This window comes from Thalassophryne amazonica, chromosome 7, assembly GCF_902500255.1.
Source record: "Thalassophryne amazonica chromosome 7, fThaAma1.1, whole genome shotgun sequence".
In the NCBI taxonomy this organism is placed as follows: domain Eukaryota; kingdom Metazoa; phylum Chordata; class Actinopteri; order Batrachoidiformes; family Batrachoididae; genus Thalassophryne; species Thalassophryne amazonica.
In genome coordinates, this window is record NC_047109.1 from 73,437,856 (window position 1) to 73,456,538 (window position 18,683).

The window sequence follows — 18,683 nt, forward strand, 5'->3', positions numbered from 1 at the left end:
ATGATAATCTGCATTTGTCTGTGTGCATATTGAAGTTAAGGTTGGTATCCTGTGTATTTCTGTATGTCTTTTGGGTTTGTATGTATAGCAGGTGTTCTCCAGAGGAGGGAAATGCCTCACTGAATTTCTGACGGATGGCTATATCTTTTAAAAACCTGTTTCTTTTGAAAGCTTCAAAATTGTTAAATTCAGCGTTAAAATAAATAGAATTGTGCTTGTGTAAATGATAATGACACGATAAACTAGTTCTGCTTGTTAAAAAAGTTGATGTACTGTTCATGGTTAAACAAAGGCAGCGGCTATCTTTCCAGCTGCTGGAACAATAATTGTCAGCATTTTTTTTCTGGCTGCTGTCACATGACCACATGTACAGTGTTCATGTGACCAATTATCTTTTCACACCTGATGGAAACATCTAACCCTAATCACAACTTCAGGTTGTCAACATTTCTGGTGCCAGAAAAACAGACAGAGTCTAATTGTTCTGGCATGCAGGAAACACAGCTACGAAGTTAAATAAAACCTTTTCCCATTATTATTATTATTATTATTATTATTATTATTATTGGAATCTTTTAGGATGTATCACCTCGTGTTTGTTATGCCAACTGTCTCAGTTTGTTGCTACCTCAAGGCAAAGTTCTCTTATTCCGTGCATATTTCAAACCTTTGGTAACACATTTCTGCTGGTTGTAAACATCACGGCCCACTTCACAGCAGCATGCCGGAACTATGAATAGAGTAACTTAACAAGAAGTCATTAACATCTGCTCTTGAAAGCAACATGGAATAAAATCCCATTCATTATCTTATCCACTATCCGTCTCCTGTTACATCCTTCAATTTACCAAAGCCAACAAAAGGCATTTAAACGTAAAATATCTCCAAAACCAAAGTATCCCTTCAAACAAATGATCATTTAGAATGTAAATGTCAAATGAAGTGAGTAATGTGAAGGTCATACACATGCACAATGCACTGATACAATGTTAAGCAGCTGTTCCAGTCTTGCTTTAAAGATGTGGTAGTTATTTAGACAGGTAGTGAGTTCGGGGCCCCTTCAGTCTGAGGCGTCTTACCCGGGGGCACATTGAGACTCTTTTCCTGAGTGCCGCTCGAGACGACTACAGGCCTTGAGGCTTTTCTCTGATCTGACAGCACCGTGTGATAGGCTGGGTTGTTTAACAGCAAGGCTGGGAGGGCACACAAACCACGGCACCACAATACAGATCACACACAAAGTGGGACATCACACAAAACACACAAAAACACAACCAAGAGCACAACGCTGTTAGCATGTCCATCATAACGGCAGTGGGGTGGGGTATGATGACACAGAACAGAGAAGCATCGCAAAGAATGAAAAACACAACTCACAACATAACAAAAACAGTGGATGGGGAAAATGTGTTACTCGTGTTATTTCAAACTCACACAGGCATCTAGTAAAGACGGCATGCCGACCTCCTGCAGAGCAACGCAAGTAAATCAATGCCTTTTCCTTTCTTTACTCCTCTGTTCTTCCACCCTCTTTGCTTTCCTGCCTTTCTGGGAACAATAGTTCTTTTGTGCCCCCTCTGTGCTGGAGGCACTCATCCTTGTAGGGAGTTTGGTTTGATTTAGTTTTTTGTTTTTTTTTGTGGTGAAATATACTGTAACACCAGTGCATTTTTGATATGCATGCCACATTTCTTCAAACAGGTTTGCATATTGATATGGTCAACAAACTGAGGCTGTGAGCATGCATGCAAAGCATTGAGTGCACGCCACAATAATGCCTCAATTTTTTTTTTATATATTCTGCCTATATTAAAAGCTACACTCTCAGATTCTCCACTGACTCTACGCCTGTTGTCTGCAGGTGAATACTTCTACTCTCAGTCAGCATTTTAAACGTGCTTTGTGTGCTATTAAATTGTGCTGACTAAACCACTTTCCGGTAACAGAAGCCATTTATAAACATTCCTGTGTTTCCTTCATACCTGTGCTGTCTCTGTGATCCCGCGGGCGTAGCAGAGCGCTGGGCTCTTGGTACTCTCCTTCTCCCTCCCTGTCATGGTCACGGTCATCGGGGAAAGTATGGATGCGTTGGTAGCGGCTGGAATAGCTGTGCGTGTTGTTGATAACCACGTTGTCTGAGGGGACCGACAGGTGGACACGCAGCTCGTCGCTTGACAGACTACCCTGTGCCTTTGGACATCAGAGAGTGGACTTTAAATTAATTCAGTGGAAATGCACCATTTGAATGATTTAACACAGTCATATTGTACACATCTTTAGCAAGCAAATACAAAACATACGTGTCTCAAAAACAGAATGTTTACAGCCAAAAATACAACATAGACACTGAAGTGATGCAGGAGATTTTCAAGCCTGCTAGAAATTGTGGGTGTCACTTTAAATGCAAAGGAGCTGCTGCTAGTCACACTCCTTGTTCTGGATAAGAGGTGGCTTCTTGTTTCTCTTCCACAGACTGTGAATTTACATTTGGTTAGATTACTTTTTTCTGTTGGTCTCATCTGCATTCTCACCAAAACTGGTCCACACAGAACCAGACTGTGAGTCCCACCTGTGCAGTGTGACCACCTATTCACACTGCCCCATACACATCCAACTGTCTGAAAGACTAGACCAGGGAGTAATTACAATGGGTCAAACAGTTGGTATGAATATACCCTAAAATGAGCCACTTCATGCCTAAATTTTGTTTGAAGCAAAACAAATTTTAGATGTCAGATTTTGAGAATTTGAAGATATACAGTACAACATGAAACCATAAACATGTCATTAACTGTAAAACACCTAATAACTGCTGATTGTTCACAGGTAAATGTAACAACATTCATGCACCACATGCAGATGGACATGCAGTTATTCTATAAATCATTCCAGCTCAATTAATGAAGCAGGAATAACTAGGACCTCAGTTATCACAATATGCGTTATAAGCAGTGGTGGGCACAGCTAACCAAAAAATTAGCTTCGATAACAGATAATCAGCTAACTGAAAAGTTATCTTTTATAAAGCTAAATCGATAAACCACCCAAAAATTTATCGGAAGCTACAGATAACCAATAACTTCCAGTATTGTCTCCGGTACACTTGCAACTACTAACAAGCTGATTTTGAGTTTTAACACAACAATCACTTCTGGTAGCATCAAAGGTGACCACAGACCCAAACAATGAGTCAACACTTCTGTCTTTGTGCACCCTGCCCACTGCTGGAAGCTCCTGTTTACTACATGGCTTCCAGCAGCAAAGCAGTTGAGAGAAGCAGCGAAGCTCAACTCTCTAATCAATAACAGTGTTGCCGTAAGGCGGAGGTCTTGGAAAATAAAGCAGTGCTGACTTATGGTTTGGTTTATAAATAAAATTAATACAGATAGAATAACTCCATTAACCCATTAACTGCATCATATTATTCAATAGAATGTAGTGGATATTAATGTCCTCTAGCAAATGGCTGAGCTGACCGTTAAAGGGTTAATGTCAATTCTGTCATTTGTACAAAGTTAAAATATGACATATACGAGGTCTGTTAGAAAAGTATCTGACCTTATTATTTTTTTCAAAAACCATATGGATTTGAATCACGTGTGATTGCATCAGCCAAGCTTGAACCCTCGTGCGCATGCATGAGTTTTTTCATGCCTGTCGGTTGCTTCATTCACCTGTGAGCAGGCTTTGAGTGAGGTGTGGTCTACCCCTCTCGTCTATTTTTTATTGCGAATAAATGTCTGAATGATTTGGATCTTTGCTGCATCAATTTTTTTTCCAGAAACTGTAAGAGACCTCCAGGTGGACACCGTTCGAAAAACTAATATGGCTTTCAGGGATGATTTTATGGGGATTAAACAGATTAAGGAGTGTTACTGCTCCTTTAAGGACGGCCCACAACTGCTGAGAGCGCAGCCCGCTCCCAGCGCTGATGGACAGGCTGACACCCTGCACAAACACCAGATCATTTCCAACGTGAAAGCTTTGTTGATCCGGGACCTCGTCTGACTTTCACAAAAAGGCAGAAGATGTGGACATCAGCACTTTTTCCGGCACATTCCACAGTTACAGGAGTTTTTTTTCATGGAAAAAGAAGCCGAGGGACGCACCACGGAGCCGTTCATTACGCGGGACAAAACCACCTCGGTGTTGGTCTCACAGGACGGCTTAAAGGTGGATTTCAGACAGATTCCGGTTGCTTTCCAGTCGTGTGAATATCCGATTGTGATTGTGCATGAGCTGGACATGCCAGAACATGTCCTGTGAGGCTTCATCACGGTGTTTCTTTTCGCCATGCAGCTCCGCCGCGACGCGCGGAATTCCTCCGCCTTTGTTCCACTTTCCATGACAAAAACTCCTGTAACAGTGAAATGTGCCGTTCATTTCTAAACTGGACGCTGTCTTGATCTGGTATGTCCTCTGACTAGCACAGGAATTGTGAGAAGACGTGGACATCAGCACCTTTTCCAGCACATTAAGACAGACGTGCGGAGGAGTTCGGCGCGTCGTGGTGCAGCCGCTCGGCGCAAAGAAACGCCGTGATGAAGCCTCACAGGACATGTTGGGGCTTGTCCAGCTCAAGCTCAATTTCTCGGATATTCACACGACAGAAAAGCAACCGGAATCCGTCTGAAAGCCACCTGAAAGCCGTCCTGAGAGACCAACACCGAGGTGGTTTTGTGCCGCGTCAAGAGTGGCACGGTGGCGCGTCCCTCGGCTTCTTTTTCCATGAAAAAAAAACTCCTGTAACGGTGGAATGTGCCAGAAAAAGTGCTGATGTCCACGTCTTCTCACAATTCCTGTGCTAGTCAGAGGACATACCGGATCAAGACAGCGTCCAGTTTAGAAATGAACGGCACATTTCACTGTTACAGGAGTTTTTGTCATGGAAAGAGGAACAAAGGCGGAGGAATTCCGCGCGTCGTGGCGGAGCTGCATGGCGAAAAGAAACGCCGTGATGAAGCCTCACAGGACATGTTCTGGCATGTCCAGCTCATGCACAATCACAATCGGATATTCACACGACTGGAAAGCAACCGGAATCCGTCTGAAATCCACCTTTAAGCCGTCCTGTGCGACCAACACCGAGGTGGTTTTGTCCCCCGTAATGAACGGCTCCGTGGCGCGTCCCTCAGCTTCTTTTTCCATGAAAAAAAAAAACTCCTGTAACGGTGGAATGTGCCGGAAAAAGTTCTGATGTCCAGATCTTCTGCCTTTTTGTGAAAGTCAGACGAGGTCCCGGATCAACAAAGCTTTCATGTTGGAAATGATCTGGTTGTTTGTGCGGGGTGTCAGCCTGTCCATCGGCACTGGGAGCGCGCTGCGCTCTCAGCAGTTGTGGGCCGTCCTTAAAGGGGCAGTAACACTCCTTAATCTATTTAATCCCCATAAAATCGTCCCTGAAAGCCATATTCATTTTTCGAACGGTGTCCACCTGGAGGTCTCTTACAGTTTCTGGAAAAAAATTGATGCAGCAAAGATCCAAATCGTTCAGACATTTATTCGCAATAAAAAATAGACGAGAGGGGTGGACCACACCTCACTCAAAGCCTGCTCACAGGCGAATGAAGCAACCGACAGGCATGAAAAAGCTCACGCATGCGCACGAGGGTTCAAGCTTGGCTGACGCAATCACACGTGATTCAAATACATATGGTTGTTGAAAGAAATAATAAGGTCGGATACTTTTCTAACAGACTTCGTATCTTTTAATGTTGAATAATGCACTAATTCTGAAGTTTTGCAACAAACACAGACAGATGGCAAAGGATTATGGGTAAAATGTGCCTCCGCTAACACTGATTGGTTGAGTCATTCACTCTATGTAAACCAACACGTTAATGTGAGGTGTGTCATGTGTTGGTGTTTATAGATAAATGTGCTTTTGTAAAATATGCCATTTTTTTTATTTGTTAAAAAAAAGGCATTTTCAAAAAAAAAAGCCAAGCTGTAATTAGATAACTGTCTGATATAACCGGTGTCAAAACAAATAGAACACTGGATGCTCAGTACTAGGGCAAATATTGCCATGAACACTACTGGCCAGTAGATGGCAGAAGAGACCGTGAAAACTTGCCAAAACAAAATTCCAGATAATCCGTGTCCGTTTAAGATGCGTGGAATTTAATGAACAGAGTCTGAATTTCAGACACCTTATATATATTACTCTGGAACAAAGACGACAGTCAGTGTTTGACATAAGCAGGACTCTAATAGCAAAAAGGAATCGATTGCAATAATCCCAAATGAAAAATAATGGAGGAGCATCCTGAGCTGCTTCTGGCATTTTTACATAAAACAAACACAATAACAACATATATAATCCCAGAGAATATATTCACGTGAGTTTTAGGCACAATATACAAACAGTTTAATGCTGTTGTCCGTGTGGAGCCTGATCAGAGCATCTCAAATGCATTTCTTCTGTCGTGAATGTACTGAGGTACCCATAATGCACCTGGGCACAGCATCTCCACACTAAAACCTTCAAAATTTGTGCATTACTTTAAAACTAAAACATGTATCTGATATTTTCACTTTATAAAACTTCAGACATGACATTAATTTAAATAACTTGTCCGAAATTAGTTTGGTTAAAATTTTAACCATAAGTTAAACTGTATGCCTCTGGATGACTTGGGTGATATTGCCAATGTATCAGTATCGGGTCAAAAAAAATGAGGCTTTTTTCTTTTTTGTGACCAGTCCTCCTTTGCCTGCAGAGGATAGAGCGGTTTCTTCTAGAACCAGCTCTCCTCTGTTTATGGAGAATAGAGCTGCGCATCTACTATAAAACATTTAACAGGTAGGTACTTAACTGATTTTAGATTTCATAGATGTTTGCAACTATTCAGCTTTGTTTACCACGTCTGCAAAAATACGTTAGCAGTCTAAAAATTAGTGGACCAAAACTTACTGGAAGATAATTAGTCCGATGACAATTTTCAAAGTTATCTGAAAAGCTAATCCAATAACGGAACTGTGCCCACCACTGGTTATAAGACATGCTGCTACAGGCGTGTTCAAACGTCATATTTCAACAGCGAGAATTCCATTCCCCTCTCTTGTATTGGACTAGCAGCAGAAACTGAAAAAGACTCAAACCTCCTGGAAATAAAGCAAAAAAATTGTCTCTCGCCAGAGTAGGGACATTTTCTTTTTCTTATTGGCCAAATCTAAAGTACCAAGTGTCAACACCATGTGCTGTTCATGACCACTCAACATACCACCTGCTATCAGGAGACTTTAAATATAGTGAAAGAACTTAACTCACCTTGCCTAATAGCTTTTTCCAGTACTGCCTCCACAGAATGACGGCTATGACAGCCAGCAGCAGGAGGATGATGCCCACCAGGCAGCCAATCAGAATAGCAGTGTTGCTGCTGTCATCTTTAGCTACAGGAAGCCCCGCCCTTGGTGTCACAGCAGCAAAATCAGGCCCTGGCAAGGATGAAACACAGGACTCTTCTGTCTTTAGGTGCCTGACACATGCAGATATTTATGGGTATAATATGATGCACATGTGTATAGAGAAATGCTTAAGACTGCATGCTGGTGTGAGTTAATGCAACTTTCAGTGCAGTCACGAACCCGGTGAGGTCATGTTACTTTGATGAGGTTAAAAAATGTCTGACGGGAATTGTCTGCATGAATATACGAGGGCTGTCAATAAAGTAACGGTCCTTTTTATTTTTTTCAAAAACTATATGGATTTCATTCATATGTTTTTACGTCAGACATGCTTGAACCCTCGTGCGCATGCGTGAGTTTTTCCACGCCTGTCGGTGACGTCATTCGCCTGTGAGCACTCCTTGTGGGAGGAGTCGTCCAGCCCCTCGTCGGAATTCCTTTGTCTGAGAAGTTGTTGAGAGACTGGCGCTTTGTTTGATCAAAATTTTTTCTAAACCTGTGAGACACATCGAAGTGGACATGGTTCGAAAAATTAAGCTGGTTTTCAGTGAAAATTTTAACAGCTGATGAGAGATTTTGAGGTGATTCTGTCGCTTTAAGGACTTTTCACGGTGCGAGACGTCGCTCAGTGCTCTCAGGCAGCGTCATCAGCCTGTTCAAGCTGAAAACCTCCACATTTCAGGCTCTATTGATCCAGGACGTCGTGAGAGAACAGAGAAGTTTCAGAAGAAGTCGGTTTCAGCATTTTATCCGGATATTCCACTGTTAAAGGAGATTTTTTTAATGAAAGACGTGCGGACGGGTCCGCGCGTCGGGACGCAGCCGGCGCGGTGCGGTGGCACAGGAAAAACACCTCCGTGTTGATAACCATTTGTAAAATCCAGGCGGCTTTTGATGGCTTTCAGTGGAGTGAGTATATGAGAAATTGTTTAACAGGCAGGACATGTTCCAACTTGTCCTTAAGGCTTTCAACAGAGGTGTTTTTCCTGTGGCGGAGCGTTGCGGCGGCTGCGTCCCGACGCGCGGACCCGTCCGCACGTCTTTCATTAAAAAAAATCTCCTTTAACAGTGGAATATCCGGATAAAATGCTGAAACCGACTTCTTCTGAAACTTCTCTGTTCTCTCACGACGTCCTGGATCAATAGAGCCTGAAATGTGGAGGTTTTCAGCTTGAACAGGCTGACGACGGCGCCTGAGAGCGCTGCGCGACGTCTCGCACCGTGAAAAGTCCTTAAAGCGACAGTATCACCTCAAAATCTCTCATCAGCCGTTAAAATTTTCACTGAAAACCAGCTTAATTTTTCGAACCGTGTCCACTTCGATGTGTCTCACAGGCTTAGAAAAAATTCTGATCAAACAACGCGCCAGTCTCTCAGCAACTTCTCAGACAAAGGAATTCCGACGAGGGGCTGGACGACTCCTCCCACAAGGAGTGCTCACAGGCGAATGATGTCACCGACAGGCGTGGAAAAACTCATGCATGCGCACGAGGGTTCAAGCATGTCTGACGTAAAAACATATGAATGAAATCCATATAGTTTTTGAAAAAAATAAAAAGGACCGTAACTTTATTGACAGCCCTCGTATATCCAGTGTGCCTGCTCATGCCAATGACTCCGACAAGAGAACGTGAATTCAGTTTTTCTGCCAGCAGCTTTGGATGACTGTAATTAATGTGTTGACTCCAGTTATTTCTTCACCCTTGAACGTCACATGTGGTGTGTCACTGGGTTAAGACAGTCATTACCTACATCCCATCTGGTGCAACGCAAAGCAAAATGTAAGTGTTACCACTGTCTACTCAATGCAGTTATGGTTTTCACACCCAGCACCCACACCTCTAAATCACAAGTGGGCGTGTCTAAAATGTCTGGTGTCTAAAATTGACAGGCATATGCATTATTAGTACTAACCCAGTTATTTATATATTTTACACCTGACCACAGTAGCAAATGCTGGAGTATTGTTTTCAATCTTATGTGTTTATTCGCTCCTCTGTTAAAAAAAAAAAAAAAAAAAAAAAAAGTTTTTCTCCAGTTTAGACAAACCCGGTGAGATAATTAAGCAACAGAGCGATTTGATGAAAAGTCACTTAAAACTCAAGGTCACAGGCTGAGGTTAAATACACCAAACGTCACTGTGAAACACTAACATGAAGTCCTATAACTCTTTTTTATTGATCACGTGACCTTTGATTTTGGGTGACCCTAAAAGGTCAAAGTAATTATATAACTCAAATTGAATTAAACATGACAGAAGGGATAAGGTACTGATCAAATGTCAAGGCCACACAGAAAAATATGTTATGGTGTCACTGAATCACAGAGAATGAAATGGCAGGACTCTGTGTCAAAGGCAGAAAAGCCGCAGTCTCTGAGTGTCCCTCTTTGTTATTCTTAACAAGCCATTTCTGGCAGGGTTCTATTCCAGCTTGGAGCCAAGTTTCCCATCGAGTTACAACATCAGTTCATTAATTTTTGAGTAAAACAACAAACTGGACACACTGACACTAAAGAAACTCAGAATGAAAAACAAAAAAACACATGCAGCTCTTCGGCATGAATGAAAAAAGGTCTCCTAATAATAATTTATAATAAACACTCAGCATTAAAGACAAAACAAAAGTTCTCCAATGATTATACTTTAAAACAGAATTATTATTCTAATGAACTATCCCATGGGTTCGACAAAAACATTGTACTGATTAGTTCATTATTATCCTCTGTTGTTTTGTGGACTCATGCTTTGAGCTATAAACCAACAAAGTAATCAGATTTTTATTCATTCAAAAAAGCCCATTAACTTTAACAGATTAAGGTTTTGAATGAAATATGTTATCTGTAACATTTTATTTGAAAACATACACTAACATTTCAGATTTGTTTTATGGACTATTTGGGGGGGGGGGGGGGGGGGGGGACGACATCAAAACCACTTTTACACACAAGCACCATTTGTGGTTTTAAACAGCAGAGTGCACATTTGCGCATAACATAAAAAAAGGCACAGAATACACACCTGCAAGCACAGTCTGACATAAAAACACACTAAATTTACACCTCCCTCCCCCCTCCATTTCCCTGTTAGTTAGCAACCATGCGGGTAATAAGTAAAGTCGATCAAAGTTGTTCGACCACAGACCCTAACCAGGACAAAGAAGCGTATGTGCCACAGAAAACTGTTCCCAGCTTTTACAAAATGCCTGCTTTTGTCTCACTGTGCACAACAAGTTCCTGCAAAACATGCAGTTTGTGAAACCGCAGAAAGCCAAGATGTTATTGTGCATAAATATAATGTAGTGTAAGTCTGTTAGTGTTTTTCCTGCAGCTGTATATCTCCACACCCAGGGGACGAAGCCCAGTGCCAAAGCCCGGCCCTGTAATCCTGCCTCCATTATTCTCCATACTCTCTGCTGAGCAGCAGGACAGTTTTAAGATTCAGCAGGAAGGCCAGAGCGGATGCAGCTAGCTGCCTTCCCACTTGCTTATTTCTCTCACCTGACAGCGTCCAGTTATCAGTGGTGTCCGTCAGAAAGGTGGCGGTGATGGAGATTTCTGGAGGAGTGAGGGATGGATAAAGGAGGAATGAATGAGAAGCGAAGACTCCGAGAGTGACAAGGAGAGGACTGCAGCTCATTTAGAGTTTAGTTTGCTGAAACTTAGTAAAAACTAGACTTAGGCAATGCAGAGAAAGATTTTGACTTTATTATTCCACAACAAAATCTCTAAAATAAGTGTCCTGCTTGGCTTAAAGTTGCCATATCCTGGCTGAAGGCCAAAGGATTTCAGACTGCATGATAAAAAAAGAGGTGAGTAGACCGGCGGGCCTCCTTTGGCACGGGCTGCCTGTGGCTATGCTTTAGACACGCTGCCAACGTGCTCACAGTCATCACAGCTACAGACAGAGACAGACCTGGAGACAAGAGGAGGTGAGGGACAGATCAGGAGAGAGAAGGAAGAAGACAGGAAGGAAGGAAGGAAAGAAGAGTGGAAAAAGCAGCATGGCGGGTGATGAAAGGGATCAAGAGAGGAAAAAGCATTTGGAGGGAAGAAGGGCAGTAAAGAGAAGAAAAAACAGAAAAAGAGGTAGAAACAATGAAGAGATAGATGGAGGAAGAGAAGAGCAGCACTCACTGGAAGGGTTGGAGGTGGTGTTGGTAGAGCTGAATGTGGGAGAGGAGGAGGTGCCATTAACAGGAGGAGGTGAGCCACTGGTGGGAAGATTGTAAGGAAATGAACCTGTCTCCTCCTCAAATGGCTCTGCATGAAGAGGCAAAAACAAAAACGATGTAATTTATTTCAAGTCTGCATTGTTCTAGATTTTCATAAATGTGCAGACTCAATCAACACAAGAACAGTCAAAGAGGAAGTAAATTTCAGCAGATCTGATGGATTTGCCATAGCTGAAGTCAACCAACACTATTAGCTATACAATAAGATAAGCTAAGATAAGATCAGACTTTATTGTCAGATCAGAGCTCCAAAATTTGTCGGATCTGATTATGGATGAATTCTGGAGAACGTTTCTTCTATGACTAAACAGGCTCTGATCAGCGACTCGCAAATTTTTCTTTAAACCATTTACTGCTTTATTTATTTAACAGCAACATTTCTGTATTTCCATGTGTGACATTCTGTGCTTTGTTTTCCTTTTTTGTTGTTGTTAGTATGACCAGACAGTAAACAAATTGAGTCTGGTCTGCTTGATGCCTGTTCCTATAATCCAAAGGCAGTCTTACACACACACACACACACACACACACACACACACACACACACACACACACACACACACACACACACACATGCGTGCATGTGTAAACAATTCACTATTTTATGATTTTATATATTTATAACTGTGTAGTACTACATAAAAATTAAAGTTTATGTCCTGCTTATTTGTTTCCATGACTGTACTGTTTCTATAGAGGTGCAGGATTTGCATGTGCAGTGAAAAACGAATCCACAGTAAATAAAAATACGACAAGAGCACACAAAAAAATAATAATAATAAAAAATAGAAAAAAAAACACCCATAAACTGCTTGGGATTCAGAGGCTTCAAAGAGGAGTTTCATCAAAGAGCACAGCTATTTCTGACTAATGTAAATGTGTAACCAAGTATGTGTGAGGAAAATAATAGCTTGTTAGCAGCCAGCCAAACTGCTTATTTTTCATGTTCTTGGACCAAATGTGGGCCAAGGCCTAGTCGCTATGGTGGCCCCACATCAACTGTACTCAGACTTAACAATAAATTTGTGCTATTTTAGCACCTACTTTGGACATAGTGTATATGTTCTAATGTTGTTCAAAAATGATCAAAAGTCTGGCCTGATTTCAACTACCAGGCAAGCTGGATTAAAGCCACTGTTGGAATAAAGCCACTTTAGCTACCTGGCTGAGATAATAGTCTTATAAAGCAACACCTGACAGTGTTTATGAGGCAATAATGAAATGTGATTAATCACAGTAATCTCACGAGGACAGCAGCTGCAGCAGATTTCTATTTGATGTCTCTTCAGGCAAACAAATTTGAGCTCCACACAAGATGTTGGAGGTGCATTTTTGTTTACTACTTGCACAGTTTCAGTTCATACACAGACGAAAGACATGGCAGACGTAAAATTACATGTCATACGTTATCCTATTAAAGCAATGTATAAAGCTGTAATCCTTTTGAATTTTTTATGACTGAAGCCAGAAAAAGTATTTTCTTAGTCACCACTATAAATTTGTTCCATCGTATTAAACTGAAGAATTCACAATTTTATATCACCATGTGCAGGGGAGTGCAAGAAGACACCATGATACACTGCATTCCCTTTGAAATTCAAAGGTCAGTGCCAGCTACATATGGCAGTATCAGTTTCATGAAGCTAAAGAAAAGAGGTAGACATTTGACTAAAAGTGTCAAAAAACAAACAACAACAAAAAACAAACCTACATAAAATGGAAATGGAAAGCGATGGAACTTATAATCATACTATAGGCCAGCATTTTGTTGGGAAAAGATATTGCTGGATATCTGCTGTACATGTAAGACAGCACTCACATCTGCTGTGTCAACTGTCAATACATGTGGTTCCTCCTTCATTTTGTCTGCAAAATCTCAAGATTACTCACTACATTTGCCATTGAATCCACCAAAAATAATACTTTACCAACAATAAAATTATGAGAAATTTTGTAATATAGAAATAAAGGTACTAGCAAACTGTTGATTTTATGAAAAATCAAACAGAATACACCTTTAAGACATTTAAATTTGGAAAAAAGTCTAACATTTGTGTGTCTATGCTAGAACTTCCATTAAAAAACAAAATCAACACTTTTGCATTCATATTCAGAACCCTCTCATTCAAACAGCTGGACAAAACAACCCTTAAATAAAGAGACTGAATTTCAGCTTTACAGTGCTGCCTCTGCCTCTCTTTCTTACACACACACACACACACACACACACACACACACACACACACACACATATATATATATATATCAGCATGCTACTAGGTGTTCAGCTTGGGCACCATAGTTAGTTTGCCATCTGATGGGGAATTAAAGTGTGGATCATCTGGTTACAAGCCCAACTCTGTGACTTCTAGTCCATCACCTCCCATTTTTAAAGTGGTTATATAAGCATCTGTTCCACAACATAATATTAGGTTGCTTAAAACCAAATGTACTTTTTTCACGAGTCACTCGCATGTGCATGCTATTGCGCAGCTTTCACCCATTCTGTTTTTTTGTTTCATCCTCCCTCTGTGTCATTTCTTCCCTCAGTTTGTTTCACCACCCCCTGCGGTGTCTCTGTGCTTAGCTTTGTTCCCCCTCAGTGTTCAGAACAATGTGCTGGTGTCAGTTTTATATTCAGTTTGAAGGCTCTATTGATTTTGTGTTATTCTTTTGCGTATTTGTTCTTTTCCTCCATGCCTTTACTGTTTCAATCAATCAATCAATTTTATTTATATAGCACCAAATCACAACAAACAGTTGCCCCAAGGTGTCTCATGTCCCTTGAGTGAGAGTTTACGTAATATTTATTCCTTGCGATTCTGGTGTACTGTTGTTATGCTCCGTTATAGGTTCTGCATGTGGAGTTACTTCCAGGGTTTACTCTTTCATTTTCCCGTGTTTCAGGACTTCCACCATTGGCTGATAAACATCTCTTAAAAGATGTTCCTTTTCACATGCCCTCTACCAGACTGTCGTGGTTCCATCCCACTTTTATGCATTTTGTCAGTGTTCTGTGAGATTCTACTGAGTATTCTTACTATTCTAGCTTCAACCATGCTTTTGACCTCTGCTGAGTATTGTGACCTCTGAGTTTTTGCTTAACAACTGCAGATACTGTTGCTCGATTTTGAACAGCCTTTTGCTGGAATAACCCACATGCCTTGTCCTCCAAAAGTCTGTTGCTTACTGTGTACCGAATCCCTGTACTGTGCACTTTTGAAAGACTGCTGCCTGTTCACTGCTCCACTTTATGGAACCTTTATTCTGAGTCACGCCTGCTGGACCTAAGACTGTTTCTTTTATGAGTACTGATCTTGTTGTGGTTAAATTGAATGCATCCCCAAAGTATTCACAGCGCTTCATCTTCTCCACATATTGTTACGTTACAGCCTTATTCCAAAACAGTTAAAATTTATTTTCCCCCCAATAATGACAATGTTAAAAAAAAGTTTATCTGAGATATTCAAGAAGACTTGAGGTTGTAATTGTTGCTAAAAGTGCATCAACAAAGTACTGAGCAAAGGATGTGAATACTTATGTAGATGTGATTTCTTAGTTTTTTATTTTTAATAAATATGCCAAATTTCATGTTGTCATTATGGGGTGTTGTGAGTAGAATTTTGAGGGGAAAAATGTATTTACTACATTTTGGAATAAGGCTGTAACATAATAAAAGGTGGAAAAAGGGAAGCACGTGAATACTTTCCAGATGCACTGTAACAGGTCATGAGACACAGAATGAGCAGTCAGACGGGTCCCTATTTTATTCAACCAACAGTCATGAGCACCCCAAAGGAACAAAGTGTAGACCTGGATTGAAACCGTGAGCTGGTTGTTATACTTGGACTTTGACATACAAACTACTGGTTAATATGATTAACTGTTCTTTGGCATCACTAACTGGCATCATTGTTGTGTTAACATTTCCTGCCCTGGTTAAGAAACACAGCTGAGTTCAGAACATCTTGACGCATTCACATCCCAACCAGTTACTGGAGTTTCAGAATAAACACCTTTTAACATCACTCACCATTGTCATTCACTGTGAGGGGGTCTTTAGCCTGGCTCATGACAACTTTATACACAAAAAATAAATAGCATACACACCTTGCAAGGCAGGGTTCCGTTTTTGTGACTACACCTCTCTACCTATGCAGTTATATTGGTTTGTGGACAGACAAACATCTGACAATTTTGTGTTGTTAATGCCAAGGGTATTACAGCCTGAATCAATACAGGAAAATGCGTGTAGGTTCATTTCGGTTCAATTTGTTGCTGTTGTAATAGTATTATTTCAATAGTACTGCCAGCAGCAAAAACTTCAAGTATAGCACACAAGACTAGTTTCAATTTGCCAAATAACCTTTATGTGAGAAAATGATGTTGTTGCCCTGAGAAAAGGTGAAACAGAGTGAAACTATTCCAGTGAGCCACAGCAACTGTGTTTTGGGAGAGACTAATTAAGGTGAATGACATCGACCACCTTCGTTGAAACGTCCTGCTCAAGTCTCAATCATTAAAATAATAAAAATATCTATCTATATATCTATATATATATATATCTATATATTGATATATATATTCACATTATAAACACACCAAACAACCATGGCTTAATTTGCTCAGGAACAAGACTCCTTCTTTCAGTCAGAACAAAAATCAGTTTGGTACAGACCGTGTTCACACCTTTTGGAGAAGACTGAAAAGTTCAAATGGCTAATCAAATAGCGATGTGAAAACACCACAATACAGTGGCATCCAGAAAGTATTCACAGAGCTTCACTTTTTCCACATTTGGTTATGTTACAGCCTGAAGATGTGTCTTACGAACAATCTTAGTATTTTTCCACTGTAAAGATGAGCCAGATAACACGAGCAGTGTTAACTTTCAAAAACGTCAAATTAACGGTCACCCACGGGTTATATGGGAAAACACTAGATCACTGTCCATTTTAACTTGGACAGTGTTAAACTGTGCATTTTCAGATTTCTTAAATGTAAAAGACTATGACAGGGGTGGGTGACTTGAGCAGAATCCAGACATGGACTTCAGTTACATTAATCTAAAATGAGGAGTTTCTGAAATAAATATGGCTTATAACAGGGAGGTTTCTCTGTGCACTGTCATGAGGACATTCAACACACAATCATAACCAAATGTAACTACAGACAATAGACAAACTAGTGGTGCACAATATGACTATTTTTAAATAATTTAAAAGCGCAGAGAGTAAGGAAAGAAAATTCATTTTAGTGGAGCAGATGAGCATGACTTTTGTCCAGAATTATTCGCTTGGTGATACAAGCATCAGATTTGGCATGAATGTTCTTCATAAATCAGTGTTTGAGAAAAAGGTGCGGGCCACTTAAAAATACAATATGGCGGCCAGGTAGGGGTCAATGACGAATTATACAGGGGTCAAAATTTAAAAATGCTCCAGTCATAATGAAAGCTATACCACATTATGTGTCTGATCACACAGATTCCAAAAAGGTATAGTTTGGACTATCTGTAATGTTATGGAGTTATGGGGTAAAAACAGAAAGAATAGTGACAGTCAGTTTCAGTTTGTACAGGGGTCAAAGGTTAAAGTTGCTCTAATTTTTGTAAAATGTGATTTAAGTTATTGGTTGAGTTAATAGGCTTTTAAAAAGGAACAGTTTTCACCATGTGTCATGCTCAGTTGTCACATTACAAGGTAACATATTACATGCCATAGAATCCAATGTACACTGGGGAAAATAAGTATTTGATCCACTGTCAATTTTGAGTTTTCCCACCTACAAAGAAGGCAGAGGTCTGTAATTTGTATTGTAGGTACACTTCAACTGTGAGAGACAGAATCTAAAACAAATCCAAAAAATCACTTTGTTTGATTTTTAAATAATTAATCTACATTTTATTGCATGAAATAAGTATTTGATCACCTACCAAACAGCAAGAATTCTGGCTCTCACAGACCTGTTAGTTCTTCTTTAAGAAGCCCTCCTATTCTGCACTCTTTACCTGTATTAATTGCACCTGTTTGAACTTGTTACCTGTGTAAAAGACACCTGTCCACACACTCAATCAGATAAGACCAAAATAGAGGTTTTTGGAATCAGCGCCACTTGGCATGTTTGGAGGATGAGAACAACTCCAAGAAAACCATCCCAACCGTGAAGCATGGGAGTGCAAACATCATTTTTGGGGGTGCGTTTCTGCAAAGAGAACAGGACGACTGCACCTTATTAAAGGGAAGGATGGATGGGGTCATGTATTGCGATTTTGGCAAACAACCTCCTTCCCTCAGTAAAAGCATTGAAGATGGGTCATGGCTGATTCTTCCAGCATGACAATGATCCAAAACACACAGTCAGAGCAACAAGGAGTGGCTCCGTAAGAAGTATTTCAAGATCCTCGAGTGGCCTAGCCAGTCTCCAGACCTGACTCAAAAGAAAATCTTGGGAGGGAGCTGAAACTCCAAACCTGAAAGATCTGGAGAAGATCTGTATGGAGGAGTGGACCAAAATCAGTGTGAAAACTGTAGTCAAGAACTACAGGAAACATCTGACCTGTAGTTTGAAACATTAATGGCAAACAAATGTTTCTGTACCAAATGTTAAGGTCTGTTTTTCTATTGTATCAAATACTTATTTCATGCAATAAACTGCAAATTAAATATTAAAAAAAAAATCATACACTGTGATTTTGTTGATTTTGGTTTTAGATTCTGTCTCTCACAGTTGAAGTGTACCTATGACAAAAATTACAGACCTCTCCATTCTTTGTAGGTGGGAAAACTTGCAAAACTGACAGCGGATCAAATACTTATTTTCCCCATTGTACATCGACATTGTTTGACATTGACTTTGCAAACCAAGCATTCAACATACTCAAAACTATTCCATTTATTAATCCATTAGTTCAACCAATAATTTGCAACACTATTTACCAAAATTGGAGCAGCTTTAACTTTTGACCCCTGTACAAACTGAAATTCAGAACAGCAACCTCCCAAATCTCACATGTTGAAACCACATCTAGTACCAGAATGA

The 18,683-nt window shown here is 40.5% G+C and overlaps 1 protein-coding gene and 1 long non-coding RNA gene across 2 annotated transcripts in view; one reads left to right on the forward strand and one right to left on the reverse strand.

Moving 5' to 3' along the window:
* Positions 1 to 18,683, reverse strand: part of ddr1 (discoidin domain receptor tyrosine kinase 1) — a 112,428-nt gene that overhangs the window by 10,473 nt on the left and 83,272 nt on the right. The window contains exons 9-13 of the mRNA XM_034174449.1: positions 11,545 to 11,670; positions 10,909 to 10,965; positions 7,274 to 7,440; positions 1,983 to 2,190; positions 1,080 to 1,193 (exon numbers count right to left, since the gene is read on the reverse strand). Coding sequence (XP_034030340.1) covers positions 1,080 to 1,193; positions 1,983 to 2,190; positions 7,274 to 7,440; positions 10,909 to 10,965; positions 11,545 to 11,670 — 672 coding nt within the window. The remainder of the gene's footprint in view (positions 1 to 1,079; positions 1,194 to 1,982; positions 2,191 to 7,273; positions 7,441 to 10,908; positions 10,966 to 11,544; positions 11,671 to 18,683) is intronic.
* LOC117514148 lies at positions 461 to 11,614 on the forward strand. The gene is made up of 3 exons (XR_004561817.1): positions 461 to 473; positions 5,355 to 5,359; positions 11,480 to 11,614. It is a non-coding gene; the product is annotated as an uncharacterized LOC117514148 (long non-coding RNA).